General features: G+C 40.9%; 1 protein-coding gene and 1 non-coding gene across 5 annotated transcripts in view; one reads left to right on the top strand and one right to left on the bottom strand.

Moving 5' to 3' along the window:
* The window catches only part of Ets1 (ETS proto-oncogene 1, transcription factor), a 129,817-nt gene that overhangs the window by 46,477 nt on the left and 60,410 nt on the right, over positions 1 to 22,930 (top strand). The window contains exon 1 of one of the 4 annotated variants that reach the window (XM_026392409.2): positions 16,814 to 16,848. The exons of 2 other annotated variants lie outside the window; for them this stretch is intronic. Coding sequence is in view for 1 of the 2 variants with exons in the window: in XM_026392407.2 (XP_026248192.1) it covers positions 18,522 to 18,603 (82 nt within the window). In the remaining variant the exon portion in view is untranslated. Of the gene's footprint in view, positions 1 to 16,813; positions 16,849 to 18,238; positions 18,604 to 22,930 lie in introns of those variants that run through there. One more of the 4 variants, XM_026392407.2, reaches the window with a different exon arrangement.
* On the bottom strand, positions 7,498 to 7,570 carry Trnaa-ggc (transfer RNA alanine (anticodon GGC)). The gene has a single exon. It is a non-coding gene; the product is annotated as a tRNA-Ala (tRNA).

Genomic DNA, 22,930 nt, shown 5'->3' with positions numbered 1-22,930 from the left:
CCCTCTGTGAACAGGAGGCATTGGGGGTACTGTGCTCAGCAGTTCCATCAGCGCTCTACTGGGTGAAAAAGAATTGATTTCCTAAAAGAAAGTAGGAGGGGTCTGGTACTATAAGTAGAAGGAAAAAACTCAGGAGAGAAAACCAGCAGGAGGTCACCACCTTGTCCTTATATTGAGCCAGCATTGAGTTCTGTCAACTTCATCTTCTACACAGCTCTTAGATTTATCCCATCTTCTTTATTATTAATATTGTGCATACCTTAGTTCAGGCCCTGATTGTGTCCTCATGATATTGATGAGTACCTGTTTTGTAGAAATCATTGCAATGTGTTATGATCACAGCTTTTGTCTTCCCTGTGAGACTATCTGCACCTCGGGGTGCATGCACCTTGTCATGTTCCTAGATGAATGCCTGAGTTGTCACAGGCACTCAGTTAAGGTCTGTTGAACCAACCAGGATTATTTCATTTATCAGAATGATTGTGATTACTGCCCAGGAGTTTTAAATCAGTTTAGAAGTTCTAAAATCTGCCCTCCTTCTCTCTGTCTCTCTCACACACACCTCTTTAATCCTAAAGTCTTAAGATTGGTCCAGAAGAGAGTTGTATCCATGTATGTGTATTAATGATTCTTCTCCCTCTAAGGCTGAGGGAATTTATCATTTATTTCTGTATCCCCAGTGCCTAGCCCAATAATTGCCACATAGCAGATGAGGTGATCAATATGTGTACCCTGGTTGTCCAAACTCATCATAGCTGGTGGAGGTGTGGTTGATGTCTTGGCTCTTAACTGGATTGTAGGATGGACTTAGTGTCTTAGTCACATCAGAGCACCTCTATTCTATCCCTTCTCAATCAATGCATATTTAGTGCGGCCTCATTCTCCATGAGGTATTGGGGCTTCAGAGTGGCATCAGCATAGCCTGGATGGAGACCTCAGAAAGACATGCAGCACTGTGCAGATTTGGAATAGCCCTATGGGAATGAGAATGATGGAAGGGGCGTTTCTGCTGCAGACCAGAGGTTAAGACGAGACCAGTGCAAGCAGGTTACCTCTGTGGCCTCTGAATTATGTGAAAGTGAGGGTTGTGGAGTCTGCCTTGAAGATCACTCATTTCTCCAAACTTGGTCAGCAGAAGGAGGACAGAGTTTGATTTGCAAAGGGGTCGTTTCAGATGTTTAGAATAGTGGCCACCCCGGCTCTGCTTTATGTATCTTAGATCACTGTTATTCTTTTCTTCTCTGCCCTGTGTTGATTTTCACCTCCCTGGCCCTCGCCTGGCCCCTCCTTGGCCTTCCTGCCTGTATTCAGAGATGAGTGTAGGCTTCACTTGTGCCTCCCAACCTGAATGAAATATTCCATTCTTGGGACTGTTGCTCCTCACTTCATTAGTGTTCCTGGTGTTTATAAAGCCAGGAGATAATATTTTTAGGTTCCATTTGGAGTTTCCCGGGCAGACTATTTCTAAGCCACTTAGGAAGTTTAGAAAAGAAGGTCACAGAAATGTTAGACGTTTTTCCACTGAACTTTGGTTAAGCAAACGGTCTTAAGATGATGTTCATAGACCCCACTAGACAGACTTCACTAGATGATAGAAAATTCTTTCTCCTTCTTTTATTTGTCTTGACTTTACCTCTGGAAAAGCAATGTTGTTTTATTTTTTTAAACAATTATATTGAGGTTTTCCATTTAAAGTGTGCAATTTAAGTTGTTTTTTTTTTCAGTATATTCACAATATTGAGCAACATTTACCACAATATAATTTTCAAACATTTTTTGTCCTTCCTAAAAAAAAAAATCTCATCCCCATTAGTAGTCAGTCTCTTTTCTACATCATTTCCCTTACCCTTATGTCTTAGAAACCATTGGCTCAATTTTGGTCTTTATAAATTTGTCTATTCTGGACTTCTTGTATAAATGGGGCCATACAATATGTGAATTTTTGGTGACTGGGCTCTTTCATATGGCTTGATACTTTTAAGGTTCATGCATGTTGTAACATGTATCACTTCTTCATTCATTTTTATCCCCCAAATAATACTCCATTAGATAACTATACCACATTTTATTGATAGACTTTTGGATTTTCTCCACTTTGTGGCTACTACAAATAATGCTACTATAATACTCATGCATACATTCTTCACAAACATGCTTCCATTTCTGCTGGGTATAGATCTAGGAGTAGAATCACTGGGTCATATGATAACTATATGTTTAACTATTTCTATAACTCCCAAAATATTTTTCAAAGTAGCTACACCATTTTCACCAAAGAATGTTTGAGTGTTCCAACTTCTTTGTTTCCAAACAATATTTATTCTTGTCCCCTTTTTTATCATAGCCCTCATGGTGAATGTGAGGTGGTATCTTTTTGTGGTTTAGATTTGCATTTCCTTAATGCTTCATGGTGTTGAACATATTTTCATGGGCTTATTGGCCATTTGTATATGTTTGTTGGTGAAATGTCTATTCAAATCCTTGACTCATTTTCTAAATTATGTCATAAGAGTTCTTTATATAGTTTAGATAAGATTCTCTTGTCAGATATATAATTTGCAAACATCCCTTATATTGTCAGTTGTCACGTTATAATTTGTAACATTAAAAAGATTTTGCTTTTGATATAGACCAGTTTATCTATTTTTCTCTTTTGTTTTAAATGCTTTTGGTGCTGTATCAAAGAAATCACTACATAATGTAAAGTGTGACTATTTATTCCCATTTGTCTTACCCAAGAGCTGTGTAGCTTTAGCTCCTACATTTAAGTCTATGATCCATTTTGAGTTCCTTTTTATGTGCTGTGTGAAATAACAGATACAACTTCTTTCCTTTGCCTGTGTATATCTAGCTGTTCCCATGCTGTTAAAACTATGTTTCCCCCATTGTCTGGCTATTCTTATGGACAGAGATTTCTTTTAAAAAATATCTAGGGCACCTAAATATTTATGAATTGCTCTTTTGATCTATGGCATAAACAAATATTTGTCTTAACTGGCTCTTCAATATTGCTCTATATGGTAAAGAAATATTTTGAGGATACCTGAGTTTAAGCTTTCTTGGTATTCGTGTATGTGTGTTTTGAACTTAAAAAATCTTGCCATTTATTATTTACTTTTGAGTCAGATACTGCCAAACCTTTTACATACATTACCCTATTTATATCTTACCCCAAATCCTGTGAGTTATTGTTAGCTCCATTTCACAGACCAATAAGCTGAGCTTTACATAGTTGAAATAATTTGCCAAAAATTACACTGCTTGTAAGTTACAAACTCCAAATTTGAGCCCAGGTCAGCCAGAGTCTGCAGCATAGTATCAAACATGGTGTTGAGCCCTGGGCAGGGTATCTGAAGTAAGTAACCAGGAAAGAGCAACAGAAATCAGCCATTACATGTGTGGTTTGTGAAGGACATGCAATCTCCCAATCTAGTTATGCTAAATGGTTATCAATTTCCTCATCTCTAAATAGGAACATTAACGCCCTCCCCTTACCTCTTGTATTACAAATAAACCAAAACAAACAGAATTTGCTTTTTAAGCTCCTTTAGTGTATTGGAACTCAAAGAAGTCAGCAGACTTTTCTAGGATCATTTTATCATACTTTTATGAATCAATTATATAAATCTCATCTAAGGTAAATTCATGTGTCTAAATGACTAATATTGATATTTCTTTTTCACTTTCCTTGCCTTGTCTTTGATGTGTTTCAGAGAAAGTCATTAATAGTTGCCAGGCAAACATCCTGGATCCACAGGGTTTAATCAGAGACCAGAGGTTTAAAAAAATTAATATATTTATCTTGGGCATTTTGAAGGCATAAACACTGTGAATCCAAGAGAAGTGAAAAAACATCTCTTATACTGGAAGTGTCAATACCCAGTGTATCTGAGGTTGCTCCCCAAGTCCTCTGCCCTGTCTTGTTATTCTTTCTCCATTCTTACAGGTGCTCACTTGCCCCTTCGTGAATAATTTGAGGTATGTGGCTTTAAAACAATGAAACATTTCCCGGAATGTATTACTTGTGTGTTTGTAATGTCATGTCATACTTATTCTGAAATCTCTATTACAACATGTTACTATGAAATCCCAATACACATGTATAAGTGGGGGAAACAACAACAACAACATTAGTTTTGGGGCCAGCTGCTCTCATTTCCAAGGCTTCCCAATGTTTTCCTGATGCAGCTGCAGGGAGATGTGCAGCAGACATTAAAGCTCTGGGTGCAAGAGTTTATTTCATGTCAGTTTCCCTCGACCCGTAGTTCCCATGGGAAGGGAGCTGCCTCTTTGCTCTCCTTTCCCTCATCCCCAGCTGTGATTTCATTTCTCCTCTGGTTTCTTCTGGAGCTCAGGCAGTTGCATCACTTGGGATCCTATGATATCTACCTCCTGAGGACAGTTCCTCTCATTCCTACTCTGTTTGGAGATGAGTAGGAATTTGTATGTTAATCATTTCGTCATCCACCACTCCATGCCTTCCCTCCCTTTCCCCCTACACACTCCTTCTTGGTGAGAAAATTATGACTCAGATGGTTTATGTTACTTAAGTGATAAAAGATCTAATGAGAAATCCAACAAATTATGACAAAAGACGTGGCAAAATAAAAACAGATTTGAAGGCCTTTTGAGTGGTAGGTGAGAGTGACTTTTGAACACCCAAATAATTTGAAAGAGTTGAGCTTATGTGCATCTTCAGTATTTTGCACAGCTCACTTGGATTAGAGTTAGGCAAAACACTGGAGAGAGTTCTGCTCTCCAGACAGATGCTGTGTATGAAGAGGTTGGGATACCTCCCCTCCTTTAATGCGTTTCTAAGAGACGCTGTGAAATGATGTTGGTGGAAGTGCTTTGTGATCTTCCATTCTAGACCAAGTAAAGCATTGCTGTTCTTTCCATCAGAGAAAAGATGCTTATTCACATTTAGGTCTGAGATTTGACACAAAAAGGATTTAAAATGACCAAACTCTGAAGATAGTGTGAAAGGAATGATTCCTAATTGCTTTTCCAAGGGATCCTATTTGCAGAATTATGTGGCTAGCTACCCCGAAGTCATTGCTTAAATAACTTGTTAACTGGAATGTATTGACATGAACTCTCAGCACGGCTGCTCCCTATAGTCAGTTCTGAACTTTTCTTCCTTCTAATGAGAGATTTCTTGTGTCTTGGATTGTCTATATGAAGCCTTTTCACATGGCTCAAAACTTCAATTGGATTCAGAAAACATCCACTTCTTGTGTTTACCTAATGTACTTAATTCTTATACCCAATATCCACATGACAGTGCTTGTGTTTATAATACATGTCTCTTATTTTCTGTTCTTTCTCTTTGATTGAAGCACAAAGATCATATGCATCTGATATTTCTATTTAAGTAATACAGTAGCACTTATACTTAACATTCATTTCCACTAATTCTTCTCTTTGAACCATGCTTTCTATTTATCTTTGTTGTAACAGTTTATTTCTGCTTTGTAGGTTATTTGATCTGCAGGTTCAATGCTCAATAGCTTCTTTGTATTGAGCCTAAGCTCTATCTTGAGGAGACAAATCTATATGTAAATGCAGATCCCATTGTCTTCATTTGGTGTCCTTTTTTATTTTTCTTTGGTGCTGGGAATTGAATCCAAGGCCTTAGTACGCTAGGCAAGCACCCTGCCACTGAGCTACATTCTCAGACCTATTGTTGGGTTTTCTGTGTCAGAGAGGTCTTGGATTGGTCTTTTTTTAAGGCAGCATCTGAGAATGGAGGCACTCCCCGCCTGCGCCTGCCCGTGGCAAAGAAGAGTAATAAAGAGCTTATTGCCAGCCAGAGTCTAATTTTACAGCTTTCAATCCATTATGATCATTATGAAGTGGGCATTCCACTTGAGCGTGTAGGAAGCTTGCCAAAACAAGGCGACGGCCAAACGAATGAGGGCTTTCTCCCTGAGTCTCAGCCAGGGGTTACAGACTCTTTTTTATTGATATGATTATTTATTAACTGAGTAATCATAGAAGCTTTCCCTGTTGCTGTAAGCCTTGATTTCTTGCTCTGTATGGAAGATACCCATAAGTATTAAGAAAAGACACCTTTTTAAAAAGTTGAGATTTCGGTGGTAAAATAACAAGGTGAGAACTGACCCCAAATGCCATCGTGCACAGAGGTGAAGTTGTATGAGAATCATCAGGCAGTGGGTTCTGCTACAAGGCTTTGTAGGTTAGAGATGGGGATCATTCAGTGATTTGGGCTGTTTTAAAATGTTTGGGAATTTAACAGTTCAAATCCACTTTTGAATATTTCATGGGAGACTTAAATTTTATATGGGATTACTTTATAAATTAGTCATTCACTCATTTGTATAGGATATCCAAGAAGATTGGTGAGTCTTCTTAAAAACATGTAGAAGGAAAGGTTTATGTAAGTCTGAAGATTAAATTAATGGGAAACCTCATAGGTTGAAGTTGGTTTGAAAAGTTAAGCTCAGAACTATTAAAAAGATTTAGAAATGGCTGGTCTGGTATTCTTCTATTTTTCATTATTAAAAACCTTGTGAATGAGCTGGGTGCAGTGGCACACACCTATAATCCTAGCAACTTGGGAGGCTGAGGCAGAGAGATTGTAAATTTGAGGCTAGCCTCAGCCTGCCTCAAAAAAAAAAAAAAAAAAAAAAAGACTGGGAATGTAGCTCAGTGGTTAAGTGCCCCTGGTTCAATCCCAAGTACAAAACAAAAACAAAAACAAAAACAAACTCACCCAAAAGATACTTGTATATTTGTATTTGAGAAGGAGAGTATGTGTACATATGAGTATGTGTATGCATGTGTATGAAATCTGATAGGCTCAGAGGGCTGTGCCATAAAATAATAATGCCCTTTTCTGGGCACAAAGATGACCTGTAGTAAAGATGGATAGGCCTGAATTTACTGTCTCAGATCACATTTATTTTAAAATGGGTTGTATTCATTCATTCATTCATTCATTTATTCATTCCTTATTTCATTTGCTTCTTCATTTATTTAGTTATCTATTCTTCCAACATTTATCAAATATTCACCCTAAGTCACTGTGCTTCAAGCTGGAAATTTAAATTTGAGTTGAACGTGGTTCTTGCCCTTCAGGGGATCCCTTTATTTTCATCCATGTAGTAAGTGCTCCATCAGAAGCCTGTATGTACCCACTTGAAGGCAGAGGAGGAAGTGTCTGATTGCATTCATCCATAAGGGGTCTTTGAAGGAATTTAACTCGAGGGGTAGCATGTTATTTCTTAATCATGTTTTTTAAAAAATGATGGTCATATTTTTTCTTTGCCCTGTTTTCCTATGTAATACCTCCCCAGAAGCATGTGTGTCATATCACACAGGTCTGAGTATTCCCAGGAAGAGTGGAGAGCTGCCTGTAGAGCTGCCCCACTCCAGTGGCAACAGCAGCACTTCTGGACCATCCTGTGGGTGCAGTCCCCCCAAAGATTTTACACTGTGATGGAAATGTTTGGCCTTTTCTAACCTCTTCTCTTTTGGTGATCCTGGGGATTGAACCCAGGGCCTTGTGCATGCCAGGCAGGCACTCTACCAACTGAGCTATATCCCCAGCCCTCATAAACTTATTTTTAAAAGAATATCAATTTGGTCTTGGAGCTGGAGGTGACTAGAGTCTGAACTGTGGTTGAAAGTGGAGCCTGAATGAACTCAGGTATTGATAAGGATGGCTTTCCAAGGGTGATGGCTAATTGGAGGTGGGGGTGGGGCTTATGAGACAGAACATTGGCTGGTCTATCTCTGGGCTCTTTGCAGAGGTTTCCGACTGAGAGAAGCTAATCAGGAGACCTGCATGGGGAGAGAGGCGTGTTATTTAATTAGCTTTACAATGGGGTGACTTGAAGGCACGTGGTGGTTTTAATAGAGGGAGATAGATGTCCTTTTTTGCAGGGCTAATTGTTGGGAAAAAGCAGGGTCTTTGTTCAGGCCCAGCATGAGGGCTCTGATCTCTTGGAGCCTAGGGCTGCCCCTGCTTATAATTTTAGACAGAGCTATTCAAGGCTGCTCTGTAGAGAAAAGAAGAACAAGAACAGTATTGTGTATGCAGGATCACTGCCCAAACCTCCCCAAAGTCACTGGGAAGAGAAAAAGAAAAGAAAAGGAGAGCCAGAGGACCCAGCCATGTGCATTTTGGAGTATTTCCCCATCATTTATTTGCCATGGCTTTTGGAAAGGGCAAAGTTACACTTTCATCAACTTGGAGCTGAGGTGGCTCGACTTAACTAAACTCCCCCAGAAAACCAATTAAGTCTGCTTTCCCACAATACGGCATTCGTCTTGCCAAAACAGAGAAGGCAGCTAGTGAGGAGCCTATGTGTGTTCCATGCTGCCAGTCTTGGTGGCAAGGTGCCAGGCAATGGCAGTTCCAGAATGCAAATTGTGGAGCGGATGCCCCTAAATAGCAAAATCTCTGTCGCTAGAGGGCTGTACCAGGAGCAGTAGTGGTTCTGAATGGCAGCCCAGGGGATAAGTGGAGACCTTTTCCTAGGATTCTTTTGGACCTTGGTCAGCACAGATAGTCAACATCAGTGATGAAAACCTCATATGAATTCTGGGTGGCAAGTCCAAGCTTGGAGCAGGTGCTCCTGGGCCTAGAATACTGTCACTAAAATGCATGTGTATGGCATAATCCAAGATGGGTAGGGATTCTGATTTATAGCAGCTGGAAAATCAAATGGTGAGGCCAGTTGCTTAAGATCTTATTTTGTTCAAGTTGTACAAAATCACTGAATGTGTATCAAATCTGCAACCCAAAGAAAAGAGACCCCAATATTGGAAGGAGTTCTTAATGACGCATTTAAGTCTCTGTTGCTAATTCGTAGTGCTACTATGAGCACATGATTAGAACTTCCACAACTATATCTCACATCTTCACAATGATTATTAATACCTGTTCATTCAAGAGTGATGCTGTTAAGGGTTTGTGTTATTTACTTGCTTCGACCTCTCTTTATCACTAAGTCATAGTTTTAATGGCATACACCAACAGGGGATACCATGGCCTCCTCTCGAAGAACGAAAAACATTATGTACCATGGTTTGGATCAACATTCATGAGATGTTGATTTTATGCTGACTAAATCGAAAGTCACAATTCTGATTTTTTTTTTTTTAGGGGGTGGGTACTAGGGATTGAATCCAGAGGCACTTTAACACTGAGTTACATCCCCAGCCCTTTTAATTTTTTCTTTTGGGACAGGGTCTCACTATGTTGCCTAGAGCTTCTCTGAGGTGCTGAGACTGGCCTTGAACTTGTGATCCTCATGCCTTCCAAATTGCCAGGATTACAGGCATGTCCACCACCCCTGGCCTGATTTTTAAAATTGATATAGCAGCTAAGAGTTTTTGAGTGCTCATTGTTTATCAGGCACAGTGGAAAGTAGTTGGCATGTGTTCATTTCATATTCAGCTCAACTCTGTGAACTGGGCACTTTTATTAGCTCCCTTCCACAGAGGAAGAAATTGAGGCTTTCTGAAGCCAAAGGACTGAAAGTCAGAGAATGCTGAAGTTCAAATTCAAACTTTTGTCTACTGCCAAACCTTGTGCCATTAATCACATTACCTCCCAGTTATTTGAGAGTTTAAATGTATTCTATATAGTGAGGACACTCATGCCTGATAGTTTCTGTTTGGCTGGGAACTGCAGGTCTTTGTTTGGAAGCAGGAACATTTATTTGGAATTGCTTCACTACCTCCACACCTCACTTTATAGGTCAATTCAATTAAAAAAAAAGTCTATGTGGGAGAAGGCAGTAACTCTCAAAAAATGTGTGTGTGTGTGTGTGTGTGTATGTTGGATCTTTCCTGGATCTGAAATAGTTGCAGCCAGCCATCTGGTCTCTCAATGCTATGGAATTCTGTAAAAGTCCAGAGTCTTTTTGATTTTTTAAAATTCTCAACATTATTTAGGATTTTTAATTCCTGGAAAGGGATCTGTCCTGGGAACCTGCCATCAGAGAGCTGACTGCCGTTTGTTCTTCCTCCCACAGACAGCTGCCAGCTCCCCACCCAGCTGCACCCTTTCCCCCTCCCCACGGGTCCCTTGTGGTGCTCCCCACCCAGGGCCCTTTTGTGATGAAGTCTTTCAAGATGATTTCCCAATCTGGGGAGAACACATGTTTCTGATCATCCTGATGAAATACATTTCCATGAAGAGGTAACTTCTATGTGGTTTCTACTTTCTTCATTCTCCACGTTACCTATCATTACCTATCATTTGGAGCCCCCGAGCTCTTGAATGTGTTTCACAGGCCTGACAGATTACATGGCGTTGCCTCGCACGCACGTCACACATGTGGGATTTGCTTCTCTCCTCTTCACCAGTTCAGAGGAAGAAAGGTTTTTATTGTATGGGAGCCAATCCAGACAGATGAGACGTGAGCTGAGTCTGTTCCACCTCGTGCGTCATACGCAGCACCATCCACCTCCATCACAGGGCGATCTGCTGTATGGAGGGAGGGAGGGAGTACAGCTGGCTTCTTAGAAATTACACAGGACTTCTTATTTCTCTTTGGAGGTGAAGAATGGAGAATCAAATGTGAGCTGTGATCCCAGCAAAGTTGACATATCCTTTCTTGAGGTTGTTTTCATCTGTTTTGTGTGAGTGGCATGTTTGGTGATGCTCAGTAAATTCTAAATATCGGTAATTACACCGGACACCCTGAAGTTGTTTTCTGGATTTATGCTCTTGCATATTTAATGATACAGACTCTGTGCATACTTTTCAGGAGAGTACCAAAAAAGAGGTTTGACGAACTAGGGATTTACCAAGTGCTGAGCATTTCACTTTCTATGGTGTTAGACTTAGTACTGATATTGTTGTAATTTATTACAATACCATCTGTAGCTGAGTGACAGATGCTTAAATGGAGATAAATAAGATGTTTATAGATAATTGCAATTGTGTACTCAAAGAATGTTATATTTACAGGTTAGTAAGGTATTTTCAGTGTGGCACATTGTTTCCCCCTTGGGTCTCTTATATAGATCCAATTCTAGAAAAAGTGATGTGAAATAATAATGTGTTCATGATCCCCATCACAGCCCAAGAGTAATGATAGACCCCAATCAAACCCAATATTTATTTTATTTGATTTCTATGGTTTAAGATCAACCAGTTTTTTTGTTATAACATTTTGATTATCCACTAGCAAATACAAAATAGTTTCTGAAGTGGTGTTCTACCACAGCAAGAGAGGTTAGGTCTTCTTTACATGGGTCTGTGCTACCAGTTATGTAAGTAAGGCTCAGTTGACTTCGCTGTCCTTCCCCATTCCATCCCCACTCTCAATATATTCTCATCACCACCCATCTTTACTCCCAACCCACCCCCTTCCTCACTATAGGGATATCTGTATAGCAAAATGATGTATTTTAAAATACAGTGCTTCTGATGACCTGACCAATTAAAGTAAATTTGAGAAGATGAAGGGTATTTGTGACAGGCACTGGGTACCCCATAAAGTATGTAGCAGTTGATTCTTCTAAGAATGGAAAAAGTTGAGTTCATTGCATGCATTTTGAGTATCTTACAAATAGTGTGTGCAGCAATTGTACACCTTATATTTATGGCCATCAATGAAATGAAAGATTCAACTCCAAATTCAGAAAATCCTAAAGATAGTTTTTGAGCAACAATCTGTGAAGATGAGCAGCATGCTGTATAAAATGTTTAGGCTAAAGGTAAAACAGTCATTTTTCTACGTGGTGAGCCAAGTGCCAATTTTCACAAACAACTACATGCATCTATACTCAGAGGGAAACTCTATTGAGTATTGTGATCTTAGCAACGTTCTCTTTCAAGTGGATGAATGGGAGGATAAGCAGAATATGAAATGAAAAATAAAACGTTATAAAGACCTTTTTGGTTAAAAAAAATAAGACTCAGATAAGCTCCTTCCACCTTCAAATGAACACCATAGTGTATAATAATGACTGAACCTTACTTGCTGCCTTTGGGGAGTGTTGGAGACAGACTGTGTTCACTAGGGATGTGCTTAGGCTGCTAAGCAGAGAACGGGCAACCTGTAGGGATGTGGTGTAGCTTCCAAGAGAGAAATTCTTTGCATGACAAATGTCCATGTGGAAAAAAAACACTGAGAAATATCTTCTACACTCTGTCTAGACTTTCAGCTTGTCCTGTCCTTGCATCTTCTGTGACCTCCTGAGACACTTTCACCTCAATTCTACCCTGGATCCTTTGCATATCTTTCAGCATGAGGAACTCCCATTGAGCTGTCTTTGTGATTCCATGCCTGTGACCTTGTGGGATATTTAAGTTGGCTTGCTAAAGGGACTGGATCCATTATCAGTTCTGAAGGTCATCTTGGAATCTTAAGAACATAAGTCCCAGGAAAACAAGGAGGTAGAATCACTGTGACTTCTCCTTACCTCCTTCCCATCACTACCCATGACTTACTTCATTCCCAGAAGAGATCCCTTCTATTGCTTCTCCCTGTACACATCCCTCCTATCAGGGCTTCTTGTTCTTCTAGTGCTATCTTCTTCTGCTTCATTCCCAGCACCATGAATAGGATGGAGAAATTCTTCACCTAATCTCTACTCCTTGATCTAGGGTGGCACATGTTAGTCCTTTGGGGCAATTGACTTGGCATTTTAAAATGAAAGTGAGAGGGATGAGGAGAGGGAAGAAAGTTCCACAATAAAATTATCTTAATGTGAGGTTCAAACCACAACTGCAGAGAACATCTGTTTTGCAGTTTGGTGTTGTAACCTAAGAGAAAAGTTGGGTAAGATCAGAGGAAGGCAGTAGCCTTCCACCAGGATGGAGCCACCTGCCAGCCTGGGAGTTGGGGTGGGAATCCTGTTCCCATGGGGCCAAGCTTCTTGCTATGAGCCTGATTCTCTCTTTCTGCCATGTTACTAAAAAGAGCATTGGCTATCCTGCCATCTGTGCTAATGCCCTCATCCTACCACCTTGAGAGGCCAATTTAGGACAACTTAATTGGAATCCAAGTTATACAATCCCCACAGGCTTGTAGGGTGGCCTACATTCTGCATCATCCAGCCCTAGGAGGGAGCAACAATCCTAGGAATCACCATCAGTCTGCTTCAGGGACTCAAACTAACCCTGGAAGTGGAGATAGCCTTGATTGGCAGCTCCTTGACTTTCTGTCTGAGCTGTGTCTGATTTGTTGCAAGAATAATACGTGATGTCTAAGCTGATGGATTTTAAAATGTCGCTTGGTCTGTGGATTAGGCCAATCCATCCCACATTGTTGGGGCTGCAGATGCAGTTGAATGGTTCATAATTATAGTCTAAAGAAACTGCAGACAGTAATAGAGCCAACCCAGACCCTTTTTCTCCTTATAGCCCATGCCAAGCTGTCTCCCACAGAGAATGACAGTGTGGTTATCCTGCAATGTACTTGCCTTGAGACAAATTTCTACTGCATGGAATATTGCTGGATTTCTACAAATTGAGTCTGATCATCTATCTGATCTGTTGTGTGTGGGATCTTGCTCTGTGTCTCAAGAATATCTGGAACAGAACAAGTGAGTGTCCTTGCTTTGTTTTGTCAAGGTGATATCTCTAAATTTCCCCCAGAGATGCCTTGGAGAGAACAGCAATTGAGGAACCCCGCTGTGATTCCCAACACATTGATTTAATCCCTGGTAACTAGGAGGGCTGCACTTGGAGACCATTAATAGGCTTCCATCTCCCTTGATCATGTGATAAATGAAGACCTAAGTTTTGTCTCCAAAGAGGCACCACTAATATGATTTTTCAGAATTTGAACTATAGTTTTCTTATAATTCTTTAAAAACAAATACAAATACATTTTATTTTCCAATTAGGCAGTGTTGGAATTTCTCAAGTGGGTCCAAAGCTGGATACTTCCCAACTAAAGAACCGAGGAAGGGGCTTGAAGAGGTATTTAAATTAAGTGTGATAGTTAGCTCCATCTCTCCTTGGAGACAGTTCAGGTAAATTGAGGGTCCAAGCTCTTCTGTAAAGAGATATTCAAAGAGGAAGATTTAAAATGATTTCTTACGTACTGTAGCTTACACTGGATCTTAAAAACAATAATTATTTGATATTAATTGAATACTTTTACTTAGTTAGACATTGAACTAAAGGCTTTGCATACATTATCTCATTTAAGCCCCCAAACAGCTTTAAAAGGTGGGTAATATTTAGAAACAGAGGAATTGAGTTTCAAGATTAAGTGGCTAATCTGTGGTAGGTAATTCAGCTGATTAGTTGGTGGAGTTGGAATCTGAACCTGAGTCTTATTCCGGAGCCCACATTACTCCCTATGATCTCTGTTTTATTAGAGGGAGAGATTTCTAGGGCACATAGGCCCCCAACACTTCCCCTCCCTCCTCTCTTTCTCCCTCCTAACTGCAGTTCTTATCACCCATTGTTTATTGTACCTTCCAAACAATAGCTAATGACTCTGTATTACATGCTAGGGAACCAGGGGTGATTTTATTCCCTGAAGCAGAGAAGAGGTTGTGACACAAAAAGGTTAAGTGGCACTGGGTGAGGTCACAGTGCCAACAAGCAGTCAGCAATACCACCTCTGAGTCCAAGCCTTGGGTTCCTGAACTGACCCTAAGGACTTTTGGAATCTGAGTTTAATTAAGAGAGTTACTTTAATTTTCCTTCCTATCTCTGACTTTCCATTTTATTGCTGCTTGATAATGGTAGATATTGAAGCCCCAGGCATTTTTCTTTTTCAGTGTGCTTTTTAAATGACTGAACTTATCACATAGAAACCACTTGCTTTAGAGTTAATCTTTCGAAGCCTTTTTCTGAGTATGCCAGGGACAGTTGCCTTTTCTCAGACAAAAAAGGAGACCACAAATGCAGCTCAAACAGGTTGTTAATTGAGAGCTTGAGAACATTTTTTTTTTAAATCTTACATTTATACCAGTAAATCAACATCTGTGAGTCATAAACTCACTCTGAATCAGCCGTTAGTGGTCTGAATGTTTTTGTACCTACCTTCAGTAAAGTATATTTTAGCTCAAAACCCAATGATTCTTTATTTTGTTGAAGTTTAAGATTTAGGAGCAGAAAACAATCTAGCTCACTTTGGGAGAGGAAGAAGGAGTCTTCCATGATTGTTTGAAATTAGGTGTATTTTTAGATTTTTTTTTTTCATTGAGATTGGGGTGAAACTGACGGAGGAGTTTGTGTTTTACACACTCCATATGTTGAAGGAATTCCTATATAATACTGACATATTTTGGACATCATTCATGTCTAGCTCCATACTCCTGTCCCCCAATTCCTGCAACCTTTTCTTGACCTTTTTTGACTTGATGTTCCCAGTTTAAGGAGATTCAGCACTTGGTTGGATGTAAATAGCTAAAGCCTAAGGAATGTTTAAAAATACAAATCTGTTTTCTCCCTAGTGTGGAAGGAACAGACTATTGAGTTACAAGCAAAACCAAATAAGTTATTTGTTTGATTTTTTTCTGAGTGTCTTAAAAATCAGTAGATAGAGTCTTGAAATATCTTGCTCAAATAAATGGAAGGCAAGGTGTGGCTGCTCTCATTTTGCTGGTGGGGAAACCGAAGCACGTGTGAACCTCACTGGACATGGGTGTTGGGAATAGAGGTTCTGGTTTGTCAAGAGGGCAGAGTTGCTGACATCTTTTAATCCATCTTCTCAAGCCATAGCATATCAAACTCAATCTGTGAATTAGGAAGAATTGGTGGCAGAGTAGAAGTCCATAGTGAGAAAAAAAAAAAGTTCAACATATATTTAGGCACTGGGCTGCGCATTTTTTTTTTATTACGATAAGATGAAAATGTCATTTTAATTCCATAAGAACATTAAAAAAAATCAACTTGTGTCCTAAAGAGAATAAACATTTTCATATATCAAAACTGATTAATCAAGCATGACACAGACCTTGATTGGATTGTGTCAAATATATAAAAAATATTTTAACCTGACTTTATTAGTGATTCTTATCCTAAGGAAAGTGCAACAAGGTCCAAGATAACATGAAGCTTCATGTAGATGAAACTTTCCTGGAGGTCTTTTGTGGCCCCTGGCTCTCTCATTTTGCTCAACCTCATTCTCTGATGTGGACTCAAACATTTTAAGCTTCTGTGTTTAGGGACTAGGATAGAAACAGGATGATTGACTAGTTGATTTGTCATTGTCAAAGAACTGGAAGGAATACATTTTCTCATTGCTAGAGTGAAAAGTGTTTACAGTCAGAGCAGGCTTTTTAGAGTCTCATATTGGGGGGAGTTAGGAATTGTGTTTAGGCTAACTTGGGGAAGAAAGTGCAGGAGCAAACTGGGGAAGGAAGAAAGAAAGGAGCTGTTCAGAGAAGCTGAATTTGCAAATAGAGAAGTACTCACACTTAGATTTTAAAAGAATAGCATTTTCTTAGGACAGCACCAACCAAACAAAATTACCAAAACAACTCTTTATTTGCTCAGTCCATATACTAATATTCCAGTCAATAAGGCTGGACTGGTTTGAGATCGTTTTCTTTGCTGCTCATTTGGGTGTGTGAATGTACAATCTATTCATCAGCTGTTTCCCTAAGCTTTTCCCAGGATCAGAAGTGTCTGTTCTTGTCATCTGGAGGCCAGCATTGTTTTCTCATACCTACTGGAAACACAGCTGGATTCCAACAGTCTTTGTTCTTTCAAAAATTAGGATGATCACATTCAACCCTTTTCCTCTGGTCACTGAAGAAAGGAGTATAATCTGGAGGTTGGACCAAGAGCCAGAGATTTGCTTTCTATTCCTGGCTCCTTCCCTTATTTGCTGTGGGAAACCTGCAAGTTACCAATGCTCCAAGGAGACAAAACTGGTTTTAGATGCAGGTAAGCAGGTATGTTAAAATTTACCAGAGTTAGAGTTTACAGTTAAAGGCAAATGGTGGGAGCTCAACATATGTTTAGAAATTAGGAAACAGGATTAAAAATATCTTTTGCAGAGGTTTTTAGGGAGCTTTATGTTTAATCTTCTAATTAATCAAAGGTGGATATCAATGTTTGGCTCCAGCTATGTTATATGCTTCTATGTACTGGTTGTTTTGCTAATTAGGATCAACTATCTCCATTTATAATAAGTAATTATCAGTGGCAAATTGTGAATTATTCAGGTTAATATTGTGTTATCTGAGGGGCTGGGAGTTGTCAAACCTAACAGGGGCTGTGCATTGTGATTCTGTCATGGCTGCAAATGATACACTCCAGAAATTCAAACCAGAGTCTCTGCATTATCACTTTTTTGGTGGTGGTGGGAGGGCTGTCCTTTTTATCTAATAGAAGGGAATCAGTGAAAGGAAAGACAAAGCTTTAGCCAACGGTGACATAATTAGAGGAACAGAATAATTAGAAAGAAACTACAGCTTCCACTTCTACCCGCCTACTGTGTAGGTAAAATTGAATGTTTCAGGAAGACCAAGACTGGGTTCCAGTTTGTGCCCCCTACTATGTACTCCCCCACAAATACAGGTTCATTTGGGTCTGCATTTTGGGGTTTAATTTAGGCTTGGTTCTTCTGCCGAAGGCCAGTGAAGCAAGATTTCTGTTTAGCGACGCTGTCCCTATCATTTACCATTCCACGGGTGGGCTCTGAAAAGCTAAAGGCTCCCCTTTGGAAACGGCCCTGGTTCCTGACTCATGATCCGGCTGGAGTCCAATATTGAGAAAACCCTCTGAGGACACCAGTTCATGAATCTCCTGCGCCTGCCCGCACGCTCGCCCCTTCATCCACATGCCTCACGTCCTGTGTGTCAGTCTTTGTGAATGAATGATGTACACGCACTTGGAAAACTATGCTGCTACCAGGAGGGGGTTAGCAGCGGGTGACCAAGCTCTCAAGAATGCGTGGAGAATCAGACCGACTTTCCCCAAAACGGTCGAAGCAGCCACTGCTCCTGGATACGTCTTCCCTCCGACCGTGGGTTCCGCGGCCCGTGCACTGCGCGCTTAGCTGCTGGGTGGCTGGGCCCTGCGCGCCGCCCGCCCGCGCTTCCTTTCACTTTGGGCTTCTGGCGCCGATTGGCCGCGGGTTCCGGCCCGGCGCCGCCCCCTCCCTCGGTGCCCCGCCCCTGGCTCCCTCCCGCTCGGTTCTCCTCGGCCCGGGCGGGCGGACGCTGGGTCTCTGAGCTGCAGGAACGCCCTAAAGAGGAGGGGAGAGCGCTGTAGGGAGAGTGGGGGGGAGATCGCGGCTGGAGAGAGCGAGGGCAAACTGTAGCAGCGCCGGCGCGGGCGGAGAGGAGGGAGCCGGGCTAGGGACGCGAAGGAGGGAGAGGGCGAGGCGAGGCTGGGACCCTAAAGCACTCACTTCTCCGCAAAGTGCCAACTTCCCGGGAGACTGTGCCGGGCGCGCACCGTCCAGGCGCGGGGGAAAGTCAGCGGGAATTTGAGTGTTTGGGGGAAGAAAGTCGGATTTCCCCCATCCCCTTTCCCCTGTTAAGAATCCCTATTAAAAAGAAAAACAACAACAGTAGCAGCAAACTTGCTATCATCCCGTCTGTCCCCCACTCCTGGCACCATGAAGGCGGCCGTCGATCTCAAACCGACTCTAACCATCATCAAGACAGAAAAAGTCGATCTGGAGCTTTTCCCCTCCCCTGGTGAGTGGTGACTGCCGAGGCCCCCACCCAGCTTCGGGGGTCTCCTCCACTTCTGTGCTTCTTCAATACTCCCTTCCGGGGCCGTGCGTTTCTGCCGGAGCAGGGGATGCTATTGGCAGCTGGAGAGAGGGAGAATAGAGGAGGAAGGCTGTTGGTGGCCCAAGACCCTTGATTTGGGTGGTGGTATTTATTTTCACAGCTGCGTTTTTGTGAGTAGTGGGAAAAACGCTTAGAGAATTTCCAGCGTCCACATTCTCCCCCCCCCCCATATAAGCGAAAGCCCTTTGGTATTTATTCCTTATGGTAATCGAGGGCTTAGACACCACCTCGGAGGACATCATCCCCAGACTCTTCGTCGCCCAGAATTGAAGCTGGTTGGAGCGCCCTAGGCAGTAAAAGCTGGCAGGGTGTCTAACGGGCTGGCCTTAGAGCATATTTTCAAATAATGTCTTGCCTTCCTGAGCTCCCTTGTCACATGTCCCTGTGCTGTCTAGCTCCTGTTTTCTAGGTTGAGGGCTAGGAGGCGGGCGGAGAACTGAAAGTATCCTCTTTGGAATAGTCCAATCCTACTTACACAGGTTACTAACTTTACTCATGTCTCTCTTCTGCTGTGAATTTGTGCTCTAGTACTAAAGAAAGATCTTAGAAGAAGAAAAGTATCCCAACACCAGATGGGACTTGTGACTTTGGTCCATGGTGTTGTCTAATTCTTTGATTTATAAGGTTTTAAAGAAGACAGGGGTAGAAAAGAAATATCATTTATGTCTTAGACACAAATTCTGGTGCTGAGCAGATGGAATCCAACTGTACAGGATTCCTGGAACTAATGCAGTTTGAGAGGGAATATGCTTTCTTTTAGGATGGGGAACTGCCAGCTATCCTTAAAGATTAGTGTCATAGAGGTGAAAGATATAGGGAGGAGGTAATACATTCTGGAAAATAATCGTAGTATCATGCACCTCTGTTATGTCCGATTATCAATAAGTTTAGTTGATATCGCCTGCTTCTCTTTGCCTCTACCATAATTAGTTGCCTATTTTAACTCTTTCTTAATCTGCCTAAATTTTCAACACAAGCTAAGCTGATGTTCTGTCATTTAAGATCTTTCAGAAATGTTAATAAAGACATTTAAGTCAGGTCCCCTAACATTCAACCCCAGGATTGCTTTGCATCAGGAAGGTCAATCTTGTTTCTTGTCACCAGGATGATGGTCAGAGTACTGAAATCCACTATAGCCAAGGAGACAGTTCAGACTTAGAGTTACAATTCAGAAATGATGCTTTATAATGGTTGCATTTGGGGAGGGGGGTCAGGGAAGCCAGAGTAAGTTTGGTTTGTCACAATTGATCCAAACCATATATAGAAGTAGAAAGATAGTTCACAACAAAGACATAAACTGAACTAATAGGTCCTTTCCTTAAGAATGACTTGTTTATATGTGTTGTTATGTGTGTTTATGGAGAAGAGACAGATTTGGTCATCTGGGAAATGTCATGTAGCTGTGTCAGTTCACATACCTACAATGGACCTTTCGTGCTGGTAATGAACAAGGGCCCCTGCAAACACATGTTTTAGATCACAGTAAACAGCTGAAGCATGTTTTTTGGTAATTTAATACTGAATCTTAGAGATTTAAAGTACGTGGTACAATTATTTTAGATAATGTGAATGCTGTATAAGTAACTTTATTTAACTTCCCCATCTGTAAAATGGGGACAGTAAAGGCTATCGCTACAGTCAACATCCATTATAGTAAGCACCTTTACAATGGATTTCTTGCTCAAAACAGGGTTCCAAGCCAGAGAGTAGGCTGTGTAAGTCACTTTACAACAAAATTTTAACTGGTCAAAGAAATCTGGCAGTCTTCTGACTTTATTATATTAAGGTTTGATTTCTAGCACTTTCTTGGGGGAAACTAAATAAAGAAACTTGAAAATAAATATAGAATATAATAACTAATTTTTATCTAACTTTTCCCCTGGACTTTAATTGCTTATATGTAAATATTATGTCCATGTCTTAGAGAGGGAAATAGAGGCACAAAAAAGGTAAGTAACTTGTGTAATGATATTCAGAAAGCCAGTAGGCAAAGCAAAATTAATCCCAGTTTCCAACTTCTTAGTGTACATTATCATGACTAATATTATAAGTTACCATTGAAGAGCTTAACAAGAAGCTTCCATTAAGACCTAAACTTGCAGGTGCAAAGATGGACGAAACTTGACCAGGGCTGCCTGCTTTTGTCAGTGCAAGGACAAGACATTGACTGAATGGAGGTTTTCCTTGCCCATCAGACCATATAGAACATGTGTTTAAAGTTTAACTGCTCACAGCATGACTTTGTGTCCACAGCTGTGACTTAAATATTTGTCAGAATGGTTTCTTTGGGTTGCTCCACTTCTTATGTGTGGGGACCACTAGTGTGGGATCTTTTCTGGCTTCAGTGATTAAGCCAGAATTTCCTTTCTGCCCATTACCAAATCTATGAGAGCCCAAGATTGGCAATAGGGAGGCAGGGTATCTGAACAGGAGTCAAAAGGCCTAGAATATTTACCTGCTTTTTTTTTTTTTTTGACTATGTTAAGTACCAAATTAACATACACTTTGAAATAACATCGGCTTTGAGTTCCCCTCATAAGTGTAAAGTGGGATATACTGTTGAATTGCACCATTCTCAGGTCTTAAATAGGCTAAAACCAAACACAGCCATTGAGTTGTTCCTGGTTCTTTCTTGGTGTGCAGTCCGCCGAGAAGGGGTTGAGGACACCAAGACTGTGTGCCAAAGCAAACACGTTTCCAAGCCACTTAATTTTTCCTCTCCTTCCCCATTCCACTCCACCTTCTTAGTGAGGTGAGCCTAGTTCCAGATAAGAGTTCTAATTCTGGATATTTGCCCATTTATAGGAATGAAAGGACCAGCCCCAATGCCTTTTCTACACAGGAAAGAGAGCATCTGTCCAGTGGGGAGGCTTTTATTGTTCTAAGAGATAGGAAGAAGCTTTGTCCTTTCCCAGTATGGACAGTCTTTGTATCTTCATCAGTGTAGACAGAAGAGCAGAGCTACCAGGGCTATTAGGATTACTTGAGCGCTTTGCTCCCAGGTCCCCACTGACCGCACTCCATTAGTGATGAAAGAACCTGGTAGTTCAGAGCAGGGACTCTGGAGCCAGTCTGTCTGGGTGTGAATCCCACCTCATCCACTTAGGGGCTGTGCGACTTTGGCTAATTACTTAATCTCTCTGTGCTTCAGCTCCTTCACATGTAAAGTGAGTGTAATAATCATTCTATTTCATAGGGTTGACATGAGGTTTAAAACAATGAATATATGCAAAACTTAGCAGTGTCTGACTTGTAATAGATTCTTTTTAACTAGACAGCAAATTAACAAAAAAATGACCTCCACTGGTATAGAATGTATTATATACCTCTTTCAATATATTATTATTTGAGAGGCAAAGAGAGTAATGTTAAAGAAGACTTTATTGACTACTTTATTGCTGAGATCTCATGCCAATGAAGCTTCTGTGCTCCAGAGAGCAAACACGGTGAGAAGGTAACTTCTAGAGTGTCTCCAGGTCTAGTTGTCACAATTAGAGGTCCAGGGGCTGGTCAGTTACTTTGGGAGATGGAGGTGTCCATGTTGCCTCAAAGCAGGAAGTTCACCAAGTTTGGGGTCAGGGAGGACAGAATTGGTAGAAAAGTGGAGTTTTTCCATTATACAGGGTTGAGAAATGCAGCATGTCCAGTTATTATAAAACATCTCACATTTTATTTATTTATTTGGTTGGCAGAGCTTGCATTCCTGGCATTTTTGGTTGGTTTGTGTTGCTGGTATTTTTTTTTTTTTGTCTGTGTAACATTTTTTTTCCCCTTAAAGAGGCCAGACCACCCTGGAGGAACATTGACTCCCTCTAGTAGACAAAGCAGCCCATGGTCAACTTCCTAAAGCCTGGCTGGCTCTCGGCTCCATCACCATCCCTGCAAAACTTCTGCAAAACAGAGCTGGTTAGTGTAGGTCAGGATTTTCCAGGAAAGAGAGTCTCCAAGTTTCAAAGAATATGGAAGGTTACTCTCCAGTGGCAGCAGTGACAGTATATAGACATCTCTGTTTGCAGAAAGAATAACCCGCGGCTATGGTACCATTCTCTGAGCTTGCCTTGAAGTTGGATTCTTGCCTTTCCAGAGTCACTGTTATGCTTCACATTTACTTTGGGATGAGGGAGATATTATTTTCTCCTTTTTTTTTTCAGATGAAGAAAATGATATTCAGAGAGGTGCATATTTTGTGTAAGGCCATACTTTAGAAACTTACAAACTGATGAAGTGT

Source organism: Urocitellus parryii, chromosome 4 (assembly GCF_045843805.1).
Source record: "Urocitellus parryii isolate mUroPar1 chromosome 4, mUroPar1.hap1, whole genome shotgun sequence".
NCBI classification, from domain to species: Eukaryota; Metazoa; Chordata; class Mammalia; order Rodentia; family Sciuridae; genus Urocitellus; species Urocitellus parryii.
Note: the sequence above shows the minus strand (reverse complement) of the source record. Positions and strands in the feature narration are given on the sequence as shown.